Genomic DNA, 27,994 nt, shown 5'->3' with positions numbered 1-27,994 from the left:
CTCTAGACCCAGGCCAGCACCCGGGCTGGAGCAGTGAAGTTAGGGGCCGGGTGGGTGGGGTAGTTGGACCAGATGGTTACAAGGGTCGCAGGGGGAGAGGAGGCGGCTGCCGCTGGACAGAACTGCGTGATGATCCTGGAGGTCTGCCACAAATTTACGACTGAAAGAGACACAGGACAGAAGGATAAACAGGACTGAGTGAAAACGTGTATTTACGGCTGCAGAAGAAGGGAAACAGTGGCTGGAAGAATAAGGTTACAGCAAATCAACGAAGATGCAGCATACAGCAAAAAGAGAAAAGTTTCAACATTTTGGAGAGAAAAAATAATCATTTAAAAATTTTTTTAATATTGATACCACTCATGTTTGAATATTTACACCGACATGGCTGCCAACGATTAGCTTAGCGTAGCACTAAGACTGGAAACTTGTTTTAGACTTAGATTTTTTGTAAATATCAAACAAAAGTGACAAATTAGTGAAACATATCTCCCAAAATGTCTAAACCTTTAAAACCACCACAGACACAGATACAAAATAATTGCAATAACATCTACTGGAAATTAAAAGAAAATATGAAGTACTTACTATGTAACATGGCCACATTTAGAGTAGTATTTTGAGATTATAATTATTGGTGTCTTAATGTTTGCATCACAAACTGCTGGGAAACTCAATATACACTGAGTATATTATTATTTGTTGACTATATTTTCAGATGAATAGAGAAAGCATTCTTTCAAAACTGTACTCTGACTGCAAATGTTGATTTCCACCCAGCAGCCAAAAAAGTTTATAGAGAGAAAAGTTAAAAAAAGTGAAATTTTTGCACAAAATTCTTTCTATAATGTCACGATTTTAACTTCAAATTAAAAAAAGAGAGCTGGCATTAAATGAGTTACAGTAATAGCATGAAGTCAATATAAAACTGCCATGCAAAACTGTACATGCAAAGTGAAAACAATTATTTCACTCGATGGTCCAGTGAAGAGTTAATTATTGGTTTTTATTGGGTTAGTTTCAGCCGTAACCCGTTAATAACTAAATCATGATAAGAGTGAAAACTAAGAACATGCAGGGCAATCGATGTAGCCCAGATGCAGATGTGCAGTAAAAAAAAGAGAGAATGTGCAACAGCTACGATTTTGTGGCATGAGATAGGCAGATGTTGGTGATCCCACTTCTAGCAGGCTCTACATCTTGTTACCTGCGGACTAGGGACGCTCTCCCTCGCCTTAGTTGTGGGGAAAGTGACGATAATGAGGCAGCAGGCTGCTGACAATCTACAAGAAACTGATAAATTAGACAGATATACAGAGTGGTAACACTCAGGCTTAGACAACAGAACAGAGACAACAGGGGGACAAGACGGGGGACGGCCTTGTCAGGGACAAAGAGACAGACTGGTTGGGCTTTTATAATGTAGTAATAAGATTCTCATCCATATACACTAGTTCTCTTGTCACAGATAGAGCTTATGGCTTTTACATAATGTCTGTGATCGTCTTCCTGATGTAGTTTTACTTGGTTTTGGTTTCTAACAAACGCAGCATGCTTAATGTGATGAAATAGAGATGATGAGAAAAGAGAAGAAGGGTGATATTAGAAGAAGCAAAGAAAGATACATGAAGTCAAATATAACCTAACAATAAGAGCCCGACTGAAAACTATAAAACCCACATTACAAAGAAATGTAATTGAAGCTACATTCTTTACAGTTTAACCATAAACTTAATAATAAATTACTATAAATTAAAAGAATTCAAAAATATAACTAAATGTATGTATGAACTTGAATTAAGAAAAGAAACATTTAACATAAACGCACATCCTCTCTGTATTGTTTTCTCTGGAGGGTAAATGTCCATGAAAGGCTCATACTGGCTTTTTTTCATCGGCCTATCAATAAGTCAGTTGGGCTTTAGTAAAAATTGAAACCAGTCTCATCTGATCACACTGACAGGACCAGTTTCAGCACAGCTACACATGCATCACAGGAGGCAGACAACACATATCACCCAAAGACACAAAAACATGGACCCCTATCCACCCAAATGCACAAAATGCAAATCCAATATTGTATTTATGTGTAAAGCACAACAGACACGTGGGACTAACACTGAACAATCCAGTCCTGCTCCATCTCCAGAACAACTGCTGCTCATCAGAGAAATCATTTTCATTCATCTTCAAACTACGTTTATTTTTAGTCCATTCAAGTCGAGCCCTGAGGTGGGATGAGAGTCAAACAGCATTTGACAGGAGAGAGAAGGGAAATGTGTTCAAACACTGTCACCCAGTGGAGAGAGTTGGCAGCATGTTTTTATCAGGGAATTGATGTAGGAATAATAATGCTTTTCTTTTTCAAACCACCTGCGGGGTAGAAGGAGACTGATGAGCGCTGGGCCACAGAGAGGAGGTGCGGCTGGTTTCTATATTAATGCAGTGCTCTATACACATGAACCACTCTGTGCCTGTCAAATGCCTTTTGATGTGAACATATGATGCATGCAAAGAGGAACTGGAGGAAATATGATTCTATAGCACTTAAAAACTATGTCATGAGCTTAATGAAATGGGTTAAATCAGCTCTTAAATAAAATACTAATGTGTAATTGACTAAAACTGCCACTGGGAGGTGCTCTGAGTCATATCTTGAAATAGATGCCATTTTTTTTGCTTGGTTTTCACATTGAAATACTTTAAAGCACAGTAATATATGGGATAATATGTTAGAAACTATTCAGGTGCCAGTTAAAATGCCTGTTTATAAACTTTATTTGAAAATTCTTCACTGTTCATCTTTCAGTCAATGTTGCACAGCAAATGTGCCGATCAGTGCAGTTTTGAGGATGGAGCAGGTTGTCCCGGGCTCCTTCATCCTCAGTGCTTCTGGATGTTCACATGTGAAACCAGTTTTCAAACCTCCCCTCTGAGTCCCACATTATCCTGAGTGTGCAGATGATGAGGAATCAAAGTCTTCGCCGAGCGCGAGGAGACACTGATGCAGAGCTATAGTTTCTGGGTTTGTGTGATGGGGACAGTTTACCTATGTCTTGTCTTGAGTAATTGAGCCGTCTGAACTCTAAGGTTAACCACTCAGAGCTGTCCTGAGACAAACTGGAGCGACGCAAGTCGGGCAATGTTGAAGCTGAGGTCTGGATTGTTTCAGAAATCCACGCAGACATGGGCGGACAGGGAGGATTCTCTACAGGGGGAGGACTACTGAGGGTTAGGGAGGAGCTGGTGATGATGGAGTGGCTGTGCAGCCTGGTAGGGCTGGGTGGAGCCGTGAAAGCACCTCTGCAACTTACTTTGGGCGGGCTGCTTTTAATCTTGGGCACTTTAGCGCCGCGGCCACGGTGGATCTGCTCGTGGTCAAACTCCAGATCCTCCAGACGCTGGGTCAAGGCCAGTTTCTGCTGGATTGCCATACGGAGGAGGGAGTTCAACGTCTTCTTCTCGTCCTCCGCTGCCGCCAGCTGCCTCTGCATCTCATCCAGCTGGGTAACGTACTCATCGCACCTGGAGAGAGGAAGAAAAGAGCACAGGTTTCTGTTTACACACAGTTCTCTATTCACATTAACACATGGAAGCCGTTCTCTATCTCAGCAGCTTCATATTTGCGTGACCCGTCTCACCTCGTGGCGAACATGGCCCTGAGAGACGAGAAGGTGGCAGCATCTTCTTTCAGAGCCTTCAGCTCGTTTCTCAGCTTCATCATGGTCTCGGTCACCATCGCCTTTTCATTCTCATACTTGCTCTTCAAATTTGCCAGCGCAACCTCTGCTGTCTGCAAAGGAGAGAATTTAGACTTAACACTTCAGTTTCCATGGAAACCACATGATTATTTCTTGGTGTATTCAGAGCAAAGAAAAAGCTTAACCTGTTTATTGGCCTTGAGCACCAGCCTGAGTGTGGCTATCTGTTCTCTCTTGGTGCTGAGCAGGGACTTGAGCTTGAGGATCTCCTCCATGCACGACTCCTTGTCCTTGTCCAGCATCGGAGCCAGCTCCCTGGCTGCAGCCCTCTGCCTGGACAGCTGCAGCGAGCGGTCGACAGCCTTCTGGAGGTGTTTGATCTGGTCTCTGATGATGGCGTTCAGGTTGTAGATGTTCATGGGCTCCTTCCGCAGGTCTCCTCCTGCCTCTAAGTGCAGTGGAGACGGGCAAGGAGAGATGCTGATGCCTGGGGAGCCTGTGAGGTTGCGGGTGGGGCTGCTGTGGCAGGATGAGGAGTCCCCTGTGTTGGCCGTCGTCTCGTTGTGATGGGCGTCTTTGGATGGGGAGCCCATGGGACTGCTTTGGGGCTCATGGGAGCAAGCTGCAGCCACTGCTGCGAGGCGTCGTGCCAAGCGAGGTGAGAGCAAAGCCCGGGGATCATCGGAGCCCTTCAGGCTGCCGTTGCGTGTGACGCGGCTCTGGCGGTAGTAGTCCAGCATGACGCGATTGGGTGTCTCGTTGTTGCACAAGCAGACATGGTGGTAGAGCTGTGCCAGTTCTTCACTGAAGGTTACCAGCTCATCCTGCGCTGTGTTCAGCATCCCCTGACTCTCCGTGGCCGTGCTCATAGCCGCTCGGAGCTCTGCCTCTAGGCTCGCCAACCTCTCTCGGCTTTCATGATGACTGCGCTCCAGATGAGTTACCTGCTTGGAGGAAATCAGTTGGACAACTGGAATGTCATATGATGCTGAACCGAGTTGATAGAAGTTAATAATCTCAATGTTACAATTGATGCATAAATAAAAACAGAATTTGAATCTGTATATAACAACAACAAACCTGTTCGCTCAGTGTGTGGACTCTGTCGTCACTGTGGCCGTCTCCCTGACCCTCCACAGCCTGGTTATACTTCTCCTTCAGGGCCTTGAGCTCCGCTTTCAGGTCGATCACCTCCGTCACCGCCACCTTGTACTTACACTCCAGGATCTCAAACCCGTGGATGTCAGCATCATGGTGACCATTAGCTGGCGGCGATACTGAGCCACCATCGGGCTTCTCGCTCTCTTGAGGGTCATCAAGCTCTTTGTCTCCATTGAGACGTTTCATGGCATTGGCGCGTTCTGTGAGACGATGGACGCGCTCGTTCTGCTCGGTCAGGACGCCCTGCGTGTGCTGCAGCTGGGTCTGTGACTCCTGCAGGTTCAAGAGCAGCGCTGCCTTCTCACACTCCACCTGCAGGATGGGGGGGAGACACAACGACATGCGAGTCAGTCAAGTTAAAAGAAAGACAGATCATTATTTGTGTTATTATTAAGTTACATTAAGTAAACAGGGTTGCTACACATTTTTCATTTAGAAATTCTACACTTTTGCACAAATACATGGACAGCCATAATTGCCGAACTCTGATCTGAGATTCATGGCCAGAAGGAAGCGTCTCCTTAGTGAAAGACTAATGAAGTTTCCCAGAAAGCACCTAGAGATAAAAATGGCTCCTAAAAACTGCAACATAAGGTTATAAAACCCGCCTCCTCCATGTTAGCAGATGGGACATGGACCTAAACTATAAACTATTGAAGAAAATTCAACAAGCAGTAAGAGGTGATGGGATTGCCATACAACATTTCTTTTTTCAGCCTGGCATTTGTTTACTGCAGTGTTAAGGTGAAAATACTCAGCTGTTGTGTTCACTTCTTATATCAAGTCGACAGAGAAATTGATTAGGGAGTAAATACGTTACGGAGAAAGACACACGGCTAATATAGCAGCCACTGATCTGATTAGCTGTTTCCCAATGAGGCTCAGCTACGTGTGCAGTAATGATTTAATTCGATTTAAGCAGGAATATGATCTATGTGCTGAGTGAGAACTACATTATATAATGTCTTGTGTGTATTCCTCCTGTATTCTGTGACCATTTTACTTACTTTTATTTAAAGACAGATACTCTAGTTAATAGTAATAACCATACAGGGTCCTGTCAGAATACCTTTAATATCATTCTGCCAAAACATTCAACAAAAAAAAAAAACTATTCTGAAGTCAATCAAAAAATTCTTTGTTTACATGGACGTAGCTTATCCTAATAAGGTTTACACACATATATCAAAATCCTCATACTCTCAGTCTAAAACGTGGGGAAAATGTGAGTAAACGTCAAACTTAAAACTTGACATTGTGGCGTCTCTATTTCTGTCCCCTCGCCTTCAAACTAAAAGCAGAAGGAGTCGGTTTCTGTCTCTCGGCTGAATCTGCTCCCCCTGTTTATCGGACGCTAATCACCCTGACAGGACTCACTACAGAGCACGCACATATCTACTGCTACAGCCTCCATCTACGACCGGACTCCATTATCTGCTGTGACTCAGATGTAGTTTTCATTTCTCCTCACTTTTGCACATTTAAAATCACGTGTGCTTGAAGTTACATGTGGCAGCAAATGCACATGTACATATATTTCTGATCTATCTTTTCAGTGGCACATTGATCAACACAAAAACTACATACTGTGGGAAAGTGCATTGGTGCAGCCGATCATTTCTGGCTCCATTCCTCTGCAGTAAATAGTTTTACACTGTAAAAATAGCAGATAGCATCTCCACATGCAAAAATGGTCTTCACGTCTGTCCTTGAAAATGAATCATCCAATGAAAAAGTTGTGCATGTGCTGTTTTGTGGGATAAAGAATGTATTTGTTTTTACAGGTAATTGAGTTCACAGTGATTCACTGCCCCTGCTTTAGGCCTCACCTGTAGCAGCTGCTGTTTGAGCTTCTGCATCTCTGACAGGTTGAGCTCACTGAACAGGTCTGGCACCGGGTGCAGGGCTTCTCCCTTCCGGCCCGGACGATACTCCCCGTTCATCTTAATCAGCCCCGTGCCTGTGTGAATGTGACCGTTGCGCCAGTTGCTGTCCTCATTATTGCCATTAGCGGCAGGGACGGTGCTGCCGTTGGTGCCGTTGGTTCCATTTGTCTCCTCTGGGAACTTAAGCCCCTCGACACCGGTGACGGTGAGCGCAAGATGGGCCCCGGCCCCATAGACGCTGTCACTCAGGCTGATGTGGTGGGCCAGCTCCTTTCTAAGGTTGTTCTTCTGCTCACGCTCACTCTTCAGGGCGTCCAGGGCTTCTTCTAACTGACCCTCGGAGATGTCCTTCAGACGTAAAGCGTCTTCGAGCTGGCTGTTGAGAAGGACGGTCTCCTCCTCCAGCACCTTAATTTCATGCTTTAGTCCCTCATACTCCACCTGGAGGACAAACAGAAGAGACAAGGGGACATTTACTCTAACGACTTAATCAGATTATAAAACATGAGTCTTGTTAAGGACCAGGCAGCACAGGCCAAAATAGAGGAAGAAAGTGTGAAGAATTTATTTTTCATTTTTAAAAACAACACAAAATAGCACAGTTGTCTTTAATATTTAGTGTTTTCCCTTTTAAAGACCCTCTCCAGTAGCTTATTACACTACTGAGCCCCACCTACAAGTTGACAGGATTGGTTTCTCAGGTTTGTGACATCACAAACTCTGGCTGTTTGAGGGCGCGATTACACATAAACAAGTGTAGCTGTGGAGAACCTTAAAACTTAAACAAACTACCAAATACTTCCTCCATGTAGTATTTAATATAAATCATAGGCTGGATGATGTGGTCAAAAAATCATTACTAATCTGGACTTGGGCACAGAGTCTTGCATAATAGAGATTTTATATTGATTATATGGCTTTATCTACTCCAGCACAGACCAGGTATAATAAATTATAAATACAGCCAATAGAGGGGGGGTGTATCCTCTTATGGAAACTAAAGGGTGAAGAGAATATTTTATTCAGGGCATCCCACAACTGACACTAAAGACATTAAGATGAGCACGTTTGGAGACGTTTCAAAGTGACTCTGGGAAATGAGTCATTCATCTCAACGGTGTGTCATCAATAAAAGTGACGACAAACTTTGCCGCTGTGTGTGCTGCACTGTTTCTGAGGAATGATTCAGATGAATTCTTCATACTGACCTGATTTTGCTTGAGAGTGGAGACCAGTTTCTGCAGCGTGATGTTCTCCTCCTCCAGCTCAGTGTAATCCTGAAGAAGCCGGGTCTCTCTGAACTTGTACTCCTTGATCTCCTCCCTCATCCTGCTCCTCTGCAGCTCCAGCATCTCGTTACTCTGGAGTCACAAAAACAGAGGGATGGGAAGAGGGAAGCAGGGAGGATGAATCACATGAGTGAGAAAAGGTAGAGAGAGGTAGAGCAGAGTCTGTGCTTTTTGTTCTGCTGAACCTAAATTATACTTCTCCTTTGTGAAGATGATGAAAGTATTGACAGTTCTACAGTCTGCAGTATAGACTGTTTATAAAGATGGACAACATGACAACTGCCTAAACGTGAAGCCAAATTATCTTGATTGCCCGATTGTGGCTCTCATGAACCTCAGCAAAATCATCTGTGCTCATACAACTACTATGATGGAATTTTCACTAAAGACCAAATGAATGGATACCTTCTCCTTTAGATTAAAAACCCAGACTCCATTAACTAAATACTATTCCTGTGTTAGGTGAATGGGTTATTAACTTTTAAAGTGAATTTAGAAAAGAGAAGCAGGATAGAAAAGCTCTTATTTTTACGTACAAACACGACTAAATGTATCCAGAACAACGCAATGAGTAGGCAGATGGTCATATGATTTATTTGAGTGTGTGCGTATATACTGTATGTGTGTACTCCTCTCACTGCAGAGCTCCCTGCAGCTCCCTCTACATATGGCAGAAGTGCTGACCCTGACACAGTGTCAGGAGCGGGTGAAACACTCTGGAGGACGGAGCTCCTGCAGCACAGGCACATTTATTCTGGGCTTTAAACCTCCAGAATCTCGATATTTATGTGTGTTTGAGGGTGGATGGTTTATTTTATAAACTTGCAACTGGACTATAACTGAAAGACCATTAAGATCCACTGAATCTTTTGATTTGTACAGTGGCTGACAGCAGCTCATATACTCTTGGAGCTAATGGAGGCAAAGTCCAAAGCTCAGTGTAGTGCAGCTTCAACTAAAGAAATATACTTTTGTATGGATCCAGGCCAAGAAAACTGAAAGCAAACACGACATTTTCAGAAAAACTAGTATATTATAGAAACGGCTTAACACTGAGCAGAGTATGAAGTGCACAGGATTACAGGCCAATTATCAGTCAGTGAAGCTCAATGGAAGCATAGCTGATCAGGGGCTACAGCGGCCGGGGTCAGGGACAGTGCGGCACACAACACTGGCACTGGGCCCGGCACAAGGCCGAGCTCGGCAACCCGGCCGCTGACCTGGAGTTCACAGCACCGACTGTGACAGCTTTGATAGATTTGTGATGCTCTGGCAACTGCAGCGGATGTGTTGGAATTATTCATCAATACCAACTGAGGTGAAAGAGAATGAGGAAAACACATTCTTGACAGGATCAGTGATAAAAATACAGTTTCTGTTACTTCTGATTTACTGACATATTGCCTGTAGATTCACCAGCAGATTTTTCTTGATAAATCCGCACATGTTTATGAACCTGCCAGATGAGACGTGATTTGTGAGGAATGAATCCCCCAGTGTTGTAACAACACCTGCTTCTCAGGATGGAAACACGACCCCTCCTAATTAATGAGCATCACATATGTACAGGAGGATTGAAGGTATTTGAACACGTCAAACCACTGATGAAAAAAAATAACAGCTCAACTTGAGTATATCGACTAAGCTTATGAGGTCATAAGTTTCCAATTTAAAAATATAGATTTTGATATATCTTTACAATATCTTGATTTAGCTTCTGTGTGTTACATTAAGCTGCTTATGTTCCTTCTGACATTTCGTGAATATAGGTGTGTGTGTGTGTGTGTGTGTGTGTGTGTGTGTGTGTGTGTGTGTGTGTGTGTGTGTGTGTGTGTGTGTGTGTGTGTGTGTGTGTGTGTGTGTGTGTCAACTAAACGTCACAACACTCCCTGATGAGTTCAGTGAATGGGAGTGTGTGTGCGTGCATGTGTGCTGTGACTGTTATGGTTGCGTGATGAGAGCAGCCCCGCTCTCTCTATCCCTACACATGTGCCGAGCTCAGGGCATTTCACTTATTCCCCAGCTTAGTGCCGGATTTGCCCCCCACAATGGGGTCGTGGCCGTGGTGTCTGACCCCGGCTCGAACTTTTGCAGCGCCCGACACAATGGCTGCGGACATGTATGCATGCATGCATGCACACATGCTGGCACGTACGCATGTGTGTACTGCTCTGCCTGTCACTGTGACCCTTTGGCCTTTGTCAGGCACATGGATCTCATGTGTCAATGCACTGCACATAAGACGAGACACATCCTTCTTCACAAAGGTAACACAATCAAAGTGCAGGTTTTATATTTGGCTTTGTCTTTGGGTATTAAATGAACACCTTTCAAAATAAATTATTTCTTTATCCAACATACAACAAAGTATTTGTACAGTACACAATACTGCATATTTACAATTAATGTTCTGTACATAAATATATAAATAATATATGCTGCCAACCACAGCTGTCCTGCCAATCAGTCTGAGTGTGAAAAACTCACCTCTCTTAGTTCCTGCACGAGCGCGTTGAGCCGCTCGTTTTCTGCCTGGGCGTTGGACGCCACCGAGCGGCTCAGCGTCACCTCTGTCTGCAGCTCCGACACACGTCCAGTGTAGTAGGCCTCTTTACAGGCTGATTCCTGCAGCAGTGTCTCCTCATTGGTCTCTCCATCCTCCGCCACCTTACGCTGGTTGGTGTAGGCCTGGCCGAATGCCTGGGGGAGGGAAAAAAAAAAAGGGATGGTTAGAAGATGGAGGAGTACAAGTGATGCAATTAGAATTACCATCCTGCAGATGTAAAACTCTGCCAACCAGAGCAGTTTTTAGTTATCACACATTTCATTTTCAGACTCATGAGGTCACAGTGACCTTTGACCTCTAATCAGTTCATGTTTGAGTCCATGTGACAACTGGTCAAAAATTCTGTTCTTTGAGTCTAAGAGGAAATTAAAGCCAACATTGAAAAGTGGCTTAAGACAACACATTCAAGAGGCAAAAAAGAAATGACCTCTGACCTCCAAATTCTTATCAGTTCATCCCTGAGTCAAACTGAACATTTTCACCAAATTCGAAGAAATTTCTTCGAGGCGTTCGTGGGATATCATGTTCACAAGAATGAGACGAACAACTCGAAAGCATTATTCCTCAGGACATTGGTTGTTTCTCGGGCAGATGCATAAAAGTATAAAATAAAAACAAATATAACAAGCAACAAAGACAAGCGATTGAAGTCATATAGTCAAACATCCCAGTCCATGAGAGCGTTGTTTTTTGAGGCCGTCCCTCAGAGACACCTGCTCTCTGACTGTGTAGGATGCCGTTTCACTCTGATCAATAGACACACTGTTCCCATTTTCCTGACACAGGTTTTCACGGCACTAAGAGCTGACTTGTCATGATAAAGGACCCGGTGCCTGATTGACAAAATCAAATCAGGCGTCAACAGCAAAACAGAGTTACTGCACACCACACCAGACCTACTGTACCAAACCACAGCGGGGGGAAAACGACAACAGCTCAGGAGACTGCATAGAGCAACAAAGTTTAAAGAGAATAACCTTTCATTAATATTATATGATTCTGCAGACGTGCATTTTCCAGACACAACTGTTTCTCTATTTCCATGCAGCTGCTGCTTCAGTGCTTCAATAAATATAAAAAGCTTCACTTTGTCTGCAGGAGAATCGGGGATGGTGCCCGCTGCTGCCTCTGTGAGAGACGAATGGATCAATACCGGCTTATTCGAAAAAAATATATTACGGTTTACAATCGCCACACGACACCATCAACAATCCAGCGTGTGTAGTTATTACAGTCTTCAGGACGCCGTTCCTGGACAGAGTTACTCGACCAAATCGACCGTGCAGCCTGAGTCATGAGGGAGCAGTACATTTTGGACTGGAGGAATAAATAATTCACTCGCAGCCTTTTCCAATCCCTCCGCGCCATGATAGCAACATCGTCTGTGTTCGGGATGAATCATTTAAAGGCAGAATGCAGCTATTGTTTGGAGGAGACAGAGTGCAGCTGTCTTTTCACTGCATAGTCATTTTTCAATGTTGTATTTAATGTTGCATCATGAGCTAACGGGGTAAATAGGTGGCGTGTGCTATTATATTAGACAGGGTGAATTTATCTACTTGAGTATTTAACATAGGCACGGACAAGAGGGCTGAGTTATAAGTTTAAACCTCTAAGGAGATTTGAATGCCACCAAGGTTTATCGATCAACTCCGTATGACCCGACGTATCAATACTATCTCCAGACGAGCAGCAGCCGAGCGATCAACACTGTCCTCTCATCACGTTCACAGTCACGGTCAAATAAATAAAAATGATGCTCACACTCTATCCAGTCTGTCAATATAAACATTTAGTAACATGCAGTAAATCAGGTAAATTAATTGCTATTCATTTAGAACAGCACTGATCCCCCCCGAGTGGACATTTTTATTCAAATTCAATACACTCCTTTGTTTTTCTCTTTGTATTACAAATGTGCCAGTTAGCATATGAATTAGGGATGCCAATAATCAGTCCAGCAAAATGTATGTAGATACACTGAACATTTAGCCACTCAAACACAAACACCGTCCTCGAGGACTTAGAATAAAAAAACCTCTCATTTTCCAGCTCTTTTATTTCTCACTTTCTTTCACACTCTCTTGTTCTCTCTCTCCCTGGTGGCCTCTCTCGCTCTCTGGGGTACAGTGTGATTGTAGTGAATGATTAAGTGCCAGGGCCCCCCCCACCGAACAACACGGCTGATTAATTCTAAGCACAGTGCGACTGAATGAGTTCGCAAACCTCGCTTCACACGAGAGGCCGTCAACGTCCGAGCAGGCGTCGCAGCAACAGCTGGGCCCTGCAGGAGGGACGCTGGATATCTGGTCCCAGTACGGGTTGAAGACAGGAGAGCAAATTCAATAGATTTCACCTTCACTGTACTTCATTAGAGCCTATTCAAAGAACAGCCACGACTAGATGCATATATTATACTGGAGATTTTTCAGATTGGAGATAAATATATTTGCAAAAATCAGTTTTGCATTTCAGAAAATATGTCTAAATGCACAAGTGTTAAATGTCTTAAAGTAAAATAGAGAAATGTCCTTCTTGACTTTCATTACCATGTCCGTAAGATGCCTGTAAGAGAAATGCGATGCTACTGTAACCAGGCAGTTAGCTTAGCTTAGCATAGACACAGAGGAAAACAAAGGCACAATGTTATAAGTGTGTTTAATGTGGTGCTGCACAGCTTTGACTTCAAATGAAGCATGCTGGACTTGGAGCAATGCATGCTGGTTAGAAATGAAGCTCAACTGGTGCTGGGGAATGTCACTGAGTCACATGACATTAAAAACTCTGCGAGGTGGCTGCAGTTTTCTGAGGCAGGTGCTGCAGTTGTTCTCTGGATGCACCATCTGTAAATCACCTCTGTGATGACAGAACTTCAGCCTAAAGCTTCACTGACACACATGACGTGTTGTCGATCTGCGGGTCTTAGGATGCGAAGCGAGAAGCAGATGGTTTTATAACAAACCTCGAAGTCTGCTCGCTCCATCTGCTCACTGCTCCTTTTAAAGGAAAATTAGGAGTGACACTGATGGCCGACGCTCAACGTTTGTACATAAAGAAAACGCAGCACGCCCGGGCCCCCCTGTTGCTGTTGCACTGTAAAGGCTAAAAATAACATTGATGACGGCCCCTTATAGCACAGGCTAATTACTGGAACAGTGCTGACGATGCTGCACAACGTTTCATCACAGCGATGGATCTGCAGCGTCTCTGTATCTGAGTTCTAATTGGCAAAGAACAACACAGTTATTCAAGGCAGATAACATAACAGCATGCAAGATTAAAGTTTAATACCATTTCCTAAGGATGATATTAATATGGAGTCCCAGGCACTGTGTTTGGCCCCCGTAATGCATTCAACCTTGAGGCTCTGGAGCCTTCTGTGCCTCAGTGGATAAAGTCCAGACAATAGGGTCCCATTCTATAGATATTCATCCCTGGGGCCAAGGAAAGAGGAACAGAAAGAGGGAAACCAACACTGGTGAGAGAAGAGAAGTGTGTGTGGGGAGAGCCTTGAATCCTTCTTTGTCTGTTGCAATCCCTAATGAGGAGTCAGGGGAGGACCAATGAGTGTGTAATATTCTACGTGTGTTTCTATTTTCACACCCAGGAGGGAGAAAAAGAGTGAAGGGTTCCTACAACCGCAATTAATCTCCAGCAAACTTTCATGATTAAGGTAAAGTACGAGGTTGAGCCGACAGCACCGACTGGTTTATTTATAGAAAGTGATATAAATTGAGGCGAGGGTTCGGACTTGATTAAAATGTCAAGGTCAGAGATCGAAGCTTAGAGCCAAACACACACGATAGAAGTTTAACTTCAACCACTGCAGCAGTAACAGCCAGCAACTGTATTTTATAATTTATTAATTTGCCCTTGTGTGTTCTTGTTCTAATTAATGTGGATTTTAATTAGATGACAGTGACACTCCGGGAACCTTTAATTAATTCTTAAGGAGCGCACAGTTGAAGATTAATTCATGGGGCTAAGATCGAGGTTTTAAATGATGATGTGATGTGGATGATGTGGATTAAATAAATACATTCTATAAACTAAGCTGAAGTAACCTAAACTCTATATTAATCTTTATTGTCAGATAACAGCTTAAATATCAACAAAAAGACGGACTGCTCAGCCCTAATCTCTGCTACTGCGATGGTTTGATAAGTTATGGGGAAGCAGAAATGGTGGAATTAGTCAAATCATAAGACGCAAAATACTTATGACACACACACACACACACACACACACACACACACACACACACACACACATATTACTGTCCAGATGGCAACCCAGCCAACCATATCAGGGATTTCAGAACCATGGAGAGGGACATGTCGGACTGCTGCTTCAAAGCCAATACAGCTGTGTGTGTGTGTGTGTGTGTGTGTGTGTGTGTGTGTGTGTGTGTGTGTGTGTGTGTGTGTGTGTGTGTGTGTGTGTGTGTGTGTCCTGCTGAAGCATGCGTACCTGCAAGCTGTGAAAACAAAACTGTAGCATATGTGGCCTCACTGTGTTATTCACTTGCTCGATCGGTTGTAAAGCCGGCGGATGAATCACAGAATGAGAGAACGTTGAATTTGAAATTCACAAATGTCTGTTTTCTTTCAATGCGAAATTTCAAATGAAACAGATGCAATTTGGTTAGTGAACTGACTTTGCATCAACAGTGCACAACATTAGATTTATCACTTATTTGTAGTGTTGATAATCTCCTCAACATCTCATCTCCAGTGCAACTGCTGTTCTGAATAAGTGCTGTATATTGGAAATGGGTTCTACAGACATTCAAGCCAAAACTGAGATAAAACCAATGATGTCATCAAGCTTACTTTTTTCAAACTTTATTCAATGCGGACAAAATGGGTAGAGCGGAGTCTGAATATGATTAAAAGATGTTTACTACATAGAACTCCTGTGTTTCATGATTCACATCCTAAAGTTACTGTTATTAATAATTAACGGTGGAACCCCTGATGAGCCATTAATAGTATGTTTTGTATGAGAAACTGCTCCGGCACATTTCGCCCTTCATCAAGGGCAGAGAAATGTCCCCATGTGCTCAGCCACAGGGAAAAGTGCCAAGTCAAGAGATCTGTCATCTATAGAAACACACAGGCACATTTCCACCAGCCCGGGGAAGCTGGGTAATCACAGGCCAGCAACAACAGAGGTCAATCACTTCAATAAGATTAACGAATGAAACTAATTAATTACATTATTCAAAACACAATTCGGTGACCCATGTTTAAAATCTGTATTTTAATATATTTTATCGTCCTTTGTGAAGTTGAAATTACATAATCACAGGAAAGTTTCGGACTCCCTATTACCAAGGTAAATCACCAAGGTAATTTACGCTGCACCTCTAACTTGCTCTGGAGCAGATTCATCTGATATCAAATCACTGGAAATTCAGCGTCATCATTCCTACAGCATCCTGACAATAGCAATTGATTTTTTTTATTGATCAGTGGAATCATTTTGCTTTTACAGATAACTATTATAGCTTAAGATCATTTGGTTCCTATCACTGTTGAGTCTCTATTCTGTCACTGCAGCTCAGAATAACATTATGAGACTCTGTGACACAATAACTGGAAACAAAACTAAAACCTTGAATATATTTTATCTGAGTAATGTTTCAAACACTTTTATTGACTTCATCAGACATCAACCTACTTTTTCATCTCATCTCTGCTTTGGCAGCAGAAACAGTTTGACACATTTTCAACTTTTTCATCTGCATCATCTTCTTCATTCATCATATTAAGTCATTTGTTTCTGATGAACTTAACTGAGCCGGTACCTGTGTATGCTGAATTTACTTTGGGGTGAAACCTTGAGGAGTTTATTGGATTATCAGCGTTTTGGTGAGAATCAAGAAGTGTCCTTAGTTCTAACCTCTTTCATTCATGAATGACATCGTGCACACTGAGCTGGTATAATAGAAGCTTTGCAGACAGTAAGTAACGTGAATGTGAATCCCTGGAGTCTATTATTCCTCTGACAACAATATGCTAGGCTACATATTATATTGTATAACGCAGGGTAACAGCAGAAAAAAGGCCTTTATGTGCTTTAGCATCACATCTGTCACGTTGTGCTCCACACAATGTGTGCAGTGCATGGTGCTGAGAGGTCTGCCAGGGGACAGGCTGTGTTGAGCTCAAAAGATGTGGCCTGTTAAACAGATTCAATTTGGCTCAAGTCCGCTCGTGCTAAAAAAGACGCTTGGAATCCTTGAATGCTGCCGTGTGCTCAGGCGGTGCCTGGCTGAATGAACATTGAATTGGTAGACAGAGAGGCAGCTGGGTGTGGGATTTGTTCGCAGAATTCCTAATGACTCTTTATTGCCTCTTTTCTCTTAAAATCCATCTTTACATTCCCTGAGTCCTTTCAACAGCTCATTATGTACGATCATCAGGAGCGCTCGATTTGATGTTTTGCCAGAAAGCAGCGATCAGTGCAAGCAGACGGGAGGAAAAACCATCAGAGCTCTAACAACCTGCACAAACTGCACCAGCAGAAACTGTGTCATACATAGCTCTCTCTCTCTCTCTCGCTCTCTCTCTCGCTCTCTCTCTGCTTGGTAATGTGGCCTCGAGGAGATCATGAGCAAGTCGACCACAAAAACACACGGCCGACTAGTCGGGCCGCTGCAGCACACTAATTCAAAAACACACTTGGCTGCAGGCGTAGTTGAACATGCACATGGTATTCATCCCTGAGTCCTGTCATTCACAGGAGAACAAGAGTCACCAGGGAGAGGAGGATTTAATTTGGAGTTCCTTCAGGAAGGAAAGAAGGAAGGAAGCCATATTCTAACTCACTATTTGCAGATTTTGCATAAACTCTTACTTTTTCATCAAGATCAACGAATTGTTCTTGAGAAAATTGATCTAATCAAAGTTGGAGACGTGTTGTCAAACTAATCAATTGATTGAGTATCAATGGGTATTAGGGCTCTGAATAAACATTATTTTCATTGATTTGATTAATCTGCTAGTTTTTTAGTAATTGTAATGGATTGATCAAAAAAATCTCCATTAATTGTATTCTTATCCATTCTACATTTCCCCAAAGCCAACATATTTCAATGTCTTGTTTGTTGGACCAACATTTGAAAACCCAAATAAAATCACTTTAATATCATACAATGATAAACTGATTGACAAAGGTTTTGAATTCTGTAGATTAACTGCTAATTGATTAATCAACTAGTTGTTTTGACTTTTGACTAATGTCAGGGTTTTCTCAGTGTTAGTCTTTCTCATGGTGAGTGTACTGCAGCAAAAACAGACTTTTACAAAAGACACTGCAGCCTCACGTGGATATTTGTGTATCTGAAGTTGTTGGTGTGCAATGAGGAAAAGCTGTTTCCCAGACAAATCCTCTCCCTCGGGTTACAGCCTTATTAACACAGACGCTCAGAAGCTCGTTGACAGTGAAGTAACAGAATAAACAAAGCTGTCCAAAAGATTTCAATTATAAAAATCCCACCAGTGTACAAATGTCTTTTCGTCTTTTTACATAACTTTATCCTTCACTTCCAGTCCTTCTCTGCTTCTTATCTCTCCGAGGGGAATTTTCCTCTAATACATTTATCCATTCTCGTTCCAGAAGCCTTTAAGTGGTTTCTCCCTCTGTCGTAATCCTCCTAAATGACAAAAGACCATTTTCCTTCTGATCCCAAGCTACCAAGTCTCCTCTGTCATCTAAGTTTTTCAGGAACACGCCTGGGGTGAAGACGCATTAGAGCACTAATGTAGGGAGTGTGGACATCGACCCACTCTGTCTCTCTCCCTCCCTCCGTCCTATAGTCCCTTATCCCTTTATCTGACTAAGTGGAGCAAATATAATGAGTAATGAGGACAGCACTGCAAAACAAAATGACAGAGGTGTTTTTAAGCTTGCAGGCTGTTTGGCATTGGTCAGTAAATGCACTCAAAGAGGCAGCCGACAGAGACAGAGCGACAGGAGACAGAATATACAGATAACATAGTCTCCTCCCTCTGCGGTCGATCTCCCTGATAAAGAGGATGCAGCCGAGCCAGACAAACACAGGCTGTGATGCACAGTGACTCTCTTGCAGCTGACATATGGGGCCTGTGGGTGACTCAGTGATTTTCTGCGGCCTATATGAGAGCGTCCATGCCGAACCTGCAGATCTGTGGGAAGCATCGTACAGTTTTACAGTTTTAAAACGGGTTATTAGCAAGGAGACTTCAGTTGTTTTTTTTAATGGCCAATATTTATAAAACATGGCGCTCATTGGCTGGTGGCTGGCTGTGTTATAGGTCATAAAACCTGCCTCATTCACGTTAGCAGATGGGACATGGGCTAACCCAAAATGTCAAAGTACACGATTAGTTATTCGATGCTATAAAAATACAGCTCAGGCCATAATTTACTGTCAGAACCTTACAGAAGATCAGTCGAGCCAAGACGAACCTGAGAGGTACGTGACTAAACCCAACCCCAAACATCATTTCAAGATTTTTGTCTTTGTTTATGGTTTACTGTCTATGCTTGCAGCTTTGTGAGGCTGTTCTGTAGCGCTGAGATGACTGCACAGGAATACAAGAAGATTTTTACGTCTTAGTTACGTAATTTCTCAGGCCTGTTAACCCCAATGTTTTTAATAAGTCTTCCATAAGCACTTATACTTCCTCTTTGCTCTTTTAGTTTCCTGACCTAACTTGATATCAGCGCTCTAGTGACGGAGGACAGGGTTAATTAAATGGCTGAACGACAGGATAATTTAAGAAGACAGATCCTCTGACCCTGATTCTGCGTCACACACACAGTGACGTTTTCATGCATGCCACTGTATATGTGCACTGTAATTGTGACGAGGACCGATCGCGGTTGTTCTTGCTCTACATCGTCGCTGGATGTAATGGCCTCTGGACATGGAGATAGCATGCTTCTCTTCCCTCTGCATGCAGAGATGATAATCAGGAAGAAGCTGAAACTCGATTTGCTCTGTCTAGACACAACCAAGGCAGAATAACTGAAGGGGCTGATGCTTTTTAAAAGAAACAAAACATTAAATTCACCTGATTGAGGCACAAGCTGGAGCTCAGACAATGAAGACCTTTGTTTTCCTTGTGATGGGATAGAAATGCTTTTTAGCTACGCCTTCAGAGTTTCCAGCACACATAGCTAAAGTAGACGACTAATCAATACAGCAGCCTGCAGGCTCCTGTTCCCCGGTCCCTCTTTGCAACGACTGTATTTCACTGCGGTAAAAGGAGCTTTCTGGAAAACAGAGTCTGGGCCTGAAGGGATTCTGCAGAGAGAAAACAAAACGACCAGGAGGGAAGGTCCGTCCCGCTTTCATGAGGGTGTCATGAGATGTTAAAAGTGGAGACAAAAACAAAATTATAAGGGTCAGACTGAAATAACTTTGATCCTCTTTTTTAAATGGTCTGTATTTAAACAGCACTTTTCTAGTACAGTACAATTTTTGCTACACACACACACACACACACACTCATACAGTGAATCTATGTGCAGCACTTTCTCTATCACACATCTAAGTTGTTTGTGGCTATTTGGGGTTCAGGGTCTTGCCAAAGGACACTTCAACATGCAGAATGGGGGAGACTGGGATCGAACAGCCGACCTTCTGGATAGTGGACGACCCGCTCTACTTCGGCTCCCCTAACCATGTTATTTTTCCTAAGACAGCGACAAATCCCCACCTTCTCTCTTCCTTTCCTCGTCTCCATTAAGTCACACCCATATAATGCAATAACAACAAAGAGACCCAACCGATGGCTGAGTCCCTCATGACTCCCACCACCCCACCCTGCCGTCCCTCACTCTCTGCTCTCAATCACAAGATCCGCACCCAAAGCCCTGACCCCTCTCTCTCTCCTGTTAAACACACACAGACACAGTGTAGAAAAGAAACAAACAAAAAGGGCAAAAGGGTTCTAACATGTGACTCAGCCACAAAGACAAATGACCTTCCCTTCAGGTCGTCACACACACAAACACACCAGAGGCTAAAACACAAGGACAGACAGGTCCTTGTTGCTATGCTCGGCTGCATCCCTGAGCCTGTTGCTAGGGTCAGAGATCAACACCACCAAACCTGCAGCGAACCATCCTCCCTGAAAACACAGATGTCATTAAAACTCAATAAATAACACAATAATAAGTGTTGAACCACATCAGACTAGCGCCCTGCTGTGCTGCAGACATCACAAGGAACCGAAACTCAATTTCATCCCTGTAAAAGCTTTGCAAGTGATTCCACAGCTGTTTGATCCACTTTGAAGAAATCACAAGGAAGCTGTCTCATGCCTTTCAACAATAATACAATCTACACTACACACAATGGAGCACATGCAGCCTGGGCTCAGACCTGATACATTTTCACCACACCAGCAGAAATCGATGCATAATTCCCAGATCACTACAGGGGTTGGGAGGAGCACGGGGGGGGGGGGGGGGGGGGGGGGGCGCCATGGGAAATGAGGAGGGGGATGGTGGACTGACTGGCAGTGTCGAGAAAAAGTGAAAGAGGGGGACGGCCTCATCTCATGAGGTATTGATTGCTCCCCCCTGTCCATGTTTACTGCCTCTGCTATGGACCCCTGCTAATGCAATGGAGGTGTAAAGGGGGGGGGGGGGGGGGGCTGTAATGCATCCTTTTACCCAGTCAGTGGAGATAGATTTACAACCGCAGATGCTCTCAGGCCAGATTGTTGCCCCCGAGTTAAAGGGTCAAACACACCAGGAAGTTTGGAAAAAAGTTAATAAATGTTCCCAAGTGTTCATGTTTTTCTCTCTTTTCATTCAGTGAGTCTTTTTTCAACAGAAACTGAGCAGAGGTGTGTGTGTTTGACAAGAGGTGCAGGAAGGAGGCTGGGGGGTAGAGATAGAGGCAAAGCCATTTTGAATAATAATACAACATAGTACATCAGCAAGTACTGGATAAAATGTAATTTCGAGGCTCAGAGATGATTGAGGTTTATTCAATGTCGGGAGGAACTTTAACAGATAATAACAGCAACAACTGTGCAGCTTCAGGGACCTGTCTGATACATTCCCTCAGTAATGTCACTGCAGGAGTTCACAGTTGTGGAGGGAAATATGTTAAACACCTCTGGAAATGTCACCCATCATGTGTAATATATTCATGTATGGTTTCCTGCTGCATGGGACACGCGGGTTCACAAACCAGTGTGACTTTGCACCACTCATTCTCTGGGCTTGATAATTCATTCTGAAGGAGGTTCAGACAAACTAGCTTCACACCCTCGTCACTCGTCCCTAATGACCGAGCAGTCACATGATGTGAACTTGACTTGTGCAGATATTACTGTTGAGTAAATCCCAGAGGGAGTGACAGCTGATCAATCATATTCAGTATATTCTCACATGTTGCCAGCAGCTCACTGACAGGTAACCCCTGGGGAATAATGCACCATCATAACACAATTTATCACAGTGGGAAATATATGATATACACTAACTGTCAATTCACCAGGAGCAGACTAGGCTTTCCAAAATCAACTCATCTGGAATCTATTATTTAAATTGATAGCCCAGGACAAACCAGTCACTGGCTCTAGAGAGAGACGTGAGGGATTATTGGTTGCAATCTGCAACCTCACCAGTAGATGCCACTAAATCCTACTCGCTGGTCCTTTAAAAATAAAGCTTTATCCAGCAGATGGTTAGCTTAGCTTAGCCTAATAGAAGTTAAGTAATAGCGTAGGAATACACCTTGAAAGGCTCAGTCCAAAGTGAGTCTCCAAATATATTATGAGTAATTTTCAGACAGAAATCAAAGGGTTTAATTTAAACTCTCTGTCGCGCTCTACCGCTGAACTCAATCTACAGACGATTTCAACAATGTGATGAAGAAATGAACACGCTGCTCCTCCTCCTCTGCAGCAGCAATGGCATCCTCCTCCTCCGGCCTCTCAGTGTGTCCTATCCGAGGTAGATCTGCCTGGAGACAGCACTTACACGCCAGAGCCATGGGTAACTGCTTCGGCAGCTATCCAGAGACTTACAGTACACACACACACACACACACACACACACACACACACACACACACACACACACACACAGATGATACAAGAAGTGAGAGTGGTCGGGCCAGGGGGAAGGGAGAAAGACGGGGAGGAAGGCTGAGTGAAAGAGCTCGATAAAGGGAAAATATGCAGACGGACACTTTGCTGTTGTCAGCTGCCAAAACATAGTCTTAGCTTCATATGTCTGTCTGAACCGTGCAGACAGCAGAGAGAGACACACAACTTCTTCTGAAAAATAAAGTAGACGAATGGCCATGATAACTTTTAAGACGTACCTTTAAATGAATAGACTAGTCAATAATAAAAAGAGTTTTGAAGATGCTCCTATCATCATAGCGTACTGTCTCCACCAAGGAGGTTACATCTCATTGCCATGTTTTTGTTTATCTTTTATCAGGATTGCTCAAAAACGACTGAACCGAAAAATCACGAGAGGTGGGGCAGACTAAAGGAGGCACTCTGGAGGATCTGGATAAAAACATGATGAAATAAGGCATTAGCCTGATATAACCGGACACAAATCAAAGCCAGGTACAGACACACAAATACCGAGTTTGTTACAGCGAGGCTAAATAACAGCAGCTGAGGCGTGAGAGTCCTGTGTGGATTTTTCTTGTTCTCCACCAGCTGGGACCTGAACTGAACGCACGACATACTGTTGGTGTGACCACAGAACATATGGAAACGCGGTAGGGAAGACGCATGCAAATCTGGCCAGCTTGTACATACACACAGAGACTGGATTCTACTCAATGGGATATTAACAACACTGTACATAAGCCAATAAAACAATCTGCTGTCAGTTTTGAAGGTTAATATGTAATTTCGACCTCTAGGAGTCTCTCAATCAAAACATTAACAAAAGACATTAATTGATGACATCAAGAAGTAGTGTGGGATCATGGGATTTGTTGTTTTTACCATGACTGCTGATGAAAATCTACCTGACACCACATACGCTAAAGTTATGTTCACAGATGAAGTAATGCATTTAAGTTTTATTAATGGACGCCATTAATAGATGACCACAATGAAATGCCCCTGTTACCTTGAATAAAGTCAGGTCAACAGAAATATAGCATATACATTCTAGTTGTTTTTAGACATTCTAATATTGTATTTTATATATATATATATATATATATGTCTAGTAAAACAATCTCTTTGAACGCATTTGACAAATCAACTCTGACAGGATGAAACACAATCTATAGTCATATAGAGGAGAAGAATGGCGAGACTACGTAATGGATTTATCATCTTTCAAGAGAATAAGTTGTGAGACTATAGGCCACATAGTCCCAGAAGCAATCTCAATTTCCATTTGCCGTTTCCCTGACCTTTAACAATACACCTCTCCGGAGTAAGACAGGGGCAGATATGATGTTATTGTACTGGCAGGTTTGCACTCATGCCACTCGGACTCATATTCACAGAATATCTGCGACAGGCAGACAGGAACCAGGAGGTATTTTTCTCTGCGGAAGTAATTTCACCTCCAGAAAATGTTCCCTCCATCAGGCAAGAGCACACACACACACACGCAGACACACACACGCAGACACACACACGCAGACACACACACGCAGACACACACACGCAGACACAAAGGATGCAGCTGTGAACCGATGACAGATCAAAACAAAGCACTGCTGCACTGTTTTATAGCCAAGTGATGAAAAGCTGTACAACTAATCCATAATCCACTTTCCTTCTCTCCATCATTTTCCTTTTACCACTCCACAACTTTTTACTGGAGCCACTGTCGACTCCACTGTCTCTTTACTTCTGCTTCTCTCTTTTCCCTGTCTCATCATATTCTCCCTCATCATTTGCAACATCACCCGTCATCCAGTCATTCCTACGTGTGAGGTATCGGCTGGACAGTGCTCTGCTGCCAGCGGTATCAGGCCGTCTCTTTGTCTTAACTGTGCTTCTGTGGGCTGCACGAAGATCCTTCTGATCCCATGTGAGAGTCATAACAAAATGTTCGACTAGTCAAGCGCTGGGATAAAAAAGGGCACGAGGAAGAGAGCGGGAGATGGAAAAATAAAACCGCACATGTATAATGTAACATGGTGAGTGCTGCGGTAAAGGTTGAGCATGTGATGTCATTATTTTTTTATTTGGTTATATATACATATAAACAGTATATATATATATATATATATAAATATATGGAGAGCCCGCTGTGTGAGAAACGCCCACTGATGGAGTCTATTTTAGTTTCACATGGCAATATTTTTAATGTTTTCTTTTTATGGTTTTTATTTCATCTTTTGTGGAAGAGGATATTGGATCTTTTTTTATGACTAAATAAATGATAAAAAAGAAAGATTACAGACTTAAAGTAACCATTTCGCTGATAATAACACAGATAATTCTTGACATACACTCCCTTAATTACAGGGGTAGTAGAGTTAATAATGGATATCGTAAACAATGTCCATCATAATATCCTAAATCTCAATTTAACAAGATAAAATATCTAATTTTTCAGACAAACAGTAAAAAACCCAGAAATATAGAATGTACTACAGAGTAAGATAGTGTAAAGAAATGAAACATGGCTTTAATACACTTCATACTTTCTTTAGGAATTTTCTTGTGACTGAGTTTTTATCTTAGACCAGAGTGACTGGTGTGTGCATGATTAGAAACGACACCGTATAAACAATGATGAGGATTTCTGAGTCGGCAGCACAGAACCAACATCTCTGACTCTCCCACTCTCTTGCTCTCTCTCTCACAAACACACACACACACACACACACAAACACAAACACAACAAAAACACAGCCTTCAGCTTCTTCTCTCAACTCCATGAGCACCCTTGAGCTGTGAAGCCCTGTCAGCCTCCTCCTTTTGTTATATACATGTATGCATTAATGACTGAATGTATAAACACAGCCAGATTATAGGGGTCCTGTAAGTGCTTCACCAAAGCTGTCATCAAATATAAATAAATGTTTATTTTCACAGTCAGTTGCTTTTACTAAATGGAAATCCTCATCTTGACATTTAGATCGCTGAGCATCTGAAGCAACACACACAAGCTGTGGTGAAGATCCAATTACTGACGGAGTCTTGAGGGGAAAACTCTCTCGGAAAAACAGAGACGACTGAAATGAATGACTGGCGACATTTACACACTGTGGAAAAGAAAGCAAAGAAGCAGAGAACACTGGTGTGGGAGGTGGATCTGGGTGTTACTGGCAGAATCCTGAGCTTGCATATTGTGTTATATATGCAGAGCTGCTTTCTCACTTCACTGCTCAGAAACACTATCGACTTATCTTTGATGACAACTTATTCATGCAAGACTATGGCAGGGCGACCAAAACAATAATTATCACAATACAATCGTCATCAATAACAATATGTAATGCAAGTCTGATATATATCAATACATTGCTATTGTATTATGCAAACACAATGAGGTGACACATAATTGATCAACCTCAGTTTTATGGTTGTTGAAGTATTTGTCATTCTCTGGCCGTAAAGATTTTAAAACCAAAAATCTGTAATAATAATGTGAAATTTATTGTGATAATTATCAATATTGATTATTGACATCAACTGATATTAACAGTTTCATTCTGATATCATTTTTGGCAGAATGGCCCAGCCCTACGCAAGATATAACTTTATCATTGTACACGCACGGTCACAGATCCCAGTGTGGATTTTATGTGGAGGTACTTTGGTGAACTTTAAACCGAGATATTCGCACATGTGTGACTTTGCCCTGAGCTTAGAAAATGATGATTTCTAAGGTTGGATCCAGAAGTGGGGCAAGCTGCAAAATCTAATTCCAATTGGCTGTCAGATAATGTCAGATAATGTCCTTGAACAAGAAACTATTTTTCGAAGATTCAACCAAACTGTGAGAAATGCCTTTAACATGCATTCACCTACTCAGCCACCCAGTACTAACCATTTAACATCAAGGTGTTTTTTATCAAACTCATGGGCGGTGCACTGCAGCTGAACACCATTTGAAATAGACGCTGCTGCCATAAGTGGATATTTGTATCCTGTGCATGTGTGTAACTTTGAGGTGGAGCTGCATCCCTGAGAAATCCTCCCCCTCAGGTTACAGTATTTACCATTTCATTTGGATTTAGAAAAAGCCGGTATTTTTTAGATTCTTTATGAATAACTTAAAAAATAAATGAATAATAATGTTCACTTAATTAACTTATTGACTAATCAACTGATGTTTTGGCTCAACAAATAATCATTGTTTTTACATGAGCCGAGAAGAGGAAGCAATTTTGAAAATTCAACCAAACTGTGAGAAAAGCATTTAACATGCATCCACCTACTTGACACTCTGAGCCACACAGTATGTATCATTTCATATCAAGGTGTCCAGTTGGTGCAGTGCAGCCAAACACCATTTCAAAAAGACGCTGCAGCCCCAAGTGGATATTCGTAGGTGCATGTGTGCGCAGGTGTGTAACTGTGTGGTAATGCTGTGTCCCTGACAGATCCTCTCCCTCAGGTAACAGCCTTTTAAAATGCATCCACCTACTCAGCACCATATGCACCATTTCATTTTGGGGGCCCCCTTTATTAAGAACCCCCCCCCCCCCCCCCCCCCCCCCCCCCCCCTGATCCGCCACTGGTTGCACAGTCATACAAAGTGGATGATGTAACATTAAAGTTGACATGTTTTGTTGTGGACCCTGGAGACAACATGACGGGTCCCCACCCTGGCTCTGCTCCGGAGGGGCCCACAGGTCTGTGCAGAACCAGCTGACCATCAAAAACAAGACCTGGGTCATGGTGGAGCTGCAGCCGATCCCACACACACCTGACCCAGACCCCCAGCACCCACCTCCTGCAACTGCTCCAACTCCTTCCTGAGGGTCTCCTGCTCGGTCTCCAGCTCCGCATACTTGTGCTTCAGCGCCTGGTTCTCCTCCAGCACCACCAGTCCGCACTCCGCAGCCCGGATCTTCTCCCGGTTCGCCTCGGCCAGTTCCTGGGTGAGCCGCTGCACCTCGGCTCGGTACTGATCCACCGATTCCCCGCATCCTAAGCCGGCGGCCATCGCCCCTCTCTCCCAGTGTCGGAGCAGCCGTCCCCCCTCCTCTGTCGGCGGCTCTGCGGCTCCTCCTGCGCTTCTCCGCCGGTTTGAACGGAGCCAGAGGAGGCGGGCGGAGGCTGAGAGACTGAGTATCCGCCCCCCCCTCCCCTCTTTAAAACATGTCAAACCAAACAAACACCGTCAACATCCACCTCTACAGTGAAATCACTATCACCTAATAACAGATAGAGAACAGGCAAACATCCACAACAACAGTTTGATGAAGTCTCG

General features: G+C 43.2%; 1 protein-coding gene across 5 annotated transcripts; it reads right to left on the bottom strand.

Annotated features, from left to right (window-relative positions):
* Positions 1–38: 38 nt before the first annotated feature.
* Positions 39–27,814, bottom strand: bicd1a (bicaudal D homolog 1a). Of its 5 annotated transcripts, none has more exons than XM_069528128.1 (10): positions 27,512–27,814; positions 10,525–10,737; positions 7,957–8,109; positions 6,692–7,189; positions 4,782–5,174; positions 3,887–4,648; positions 3,642–3,793; positions 3,315–3,525; positions 1,208–1,293; positions 39–160 (listed from the first exon to the last, which is right to left on the bottom strand). In XM_069528128.1, exons 1-10 carry the CDS (start codon positions 27,725–27,727, stop codon positions 40–42), a joined length of 2,805 nt encoding a protein of 934 aa, XP_069384229.1. In that variant the 5' UTR covers positions 27,728–27,814; the 3' UTR covers position 39. The 5 variants fall into 5 exon arrangements, with proteins under 5 accessions (XP_069384229.1, XP_069384230.1, XP_069384231.1 ...); XM_069528129.1 differs by having other exon boundaries at positions 3,887–4,645; XM_069528130.1 differs by having other exon boundaries at positions 40–160; positions 1,208–1,283.
* Between the last annotated feature and the right edge of the window lie 180 nt (positions 27,815–27,994).

This window comes from Paralichthys olivaceus, chromosome 7 (genome assembly GCF_024713975.1).
Source record: "Paralichthys olivaceus isolate ysfri-2021 chromosome 7, ASM2471397v2, whole genome shotgun sequence".
Taxonomy (NCBI): Eukaryota; Metazoa; Chordata; class Actinopteri; order Pleuronectiformes; family Paralichthyidae; genus Paralichthys; species Paralichthys olivaceus.
Note: the sequence above shows the minus strand (reverse complement) of the source record. Positions and strands in the feature narration are given on the sequence as shown.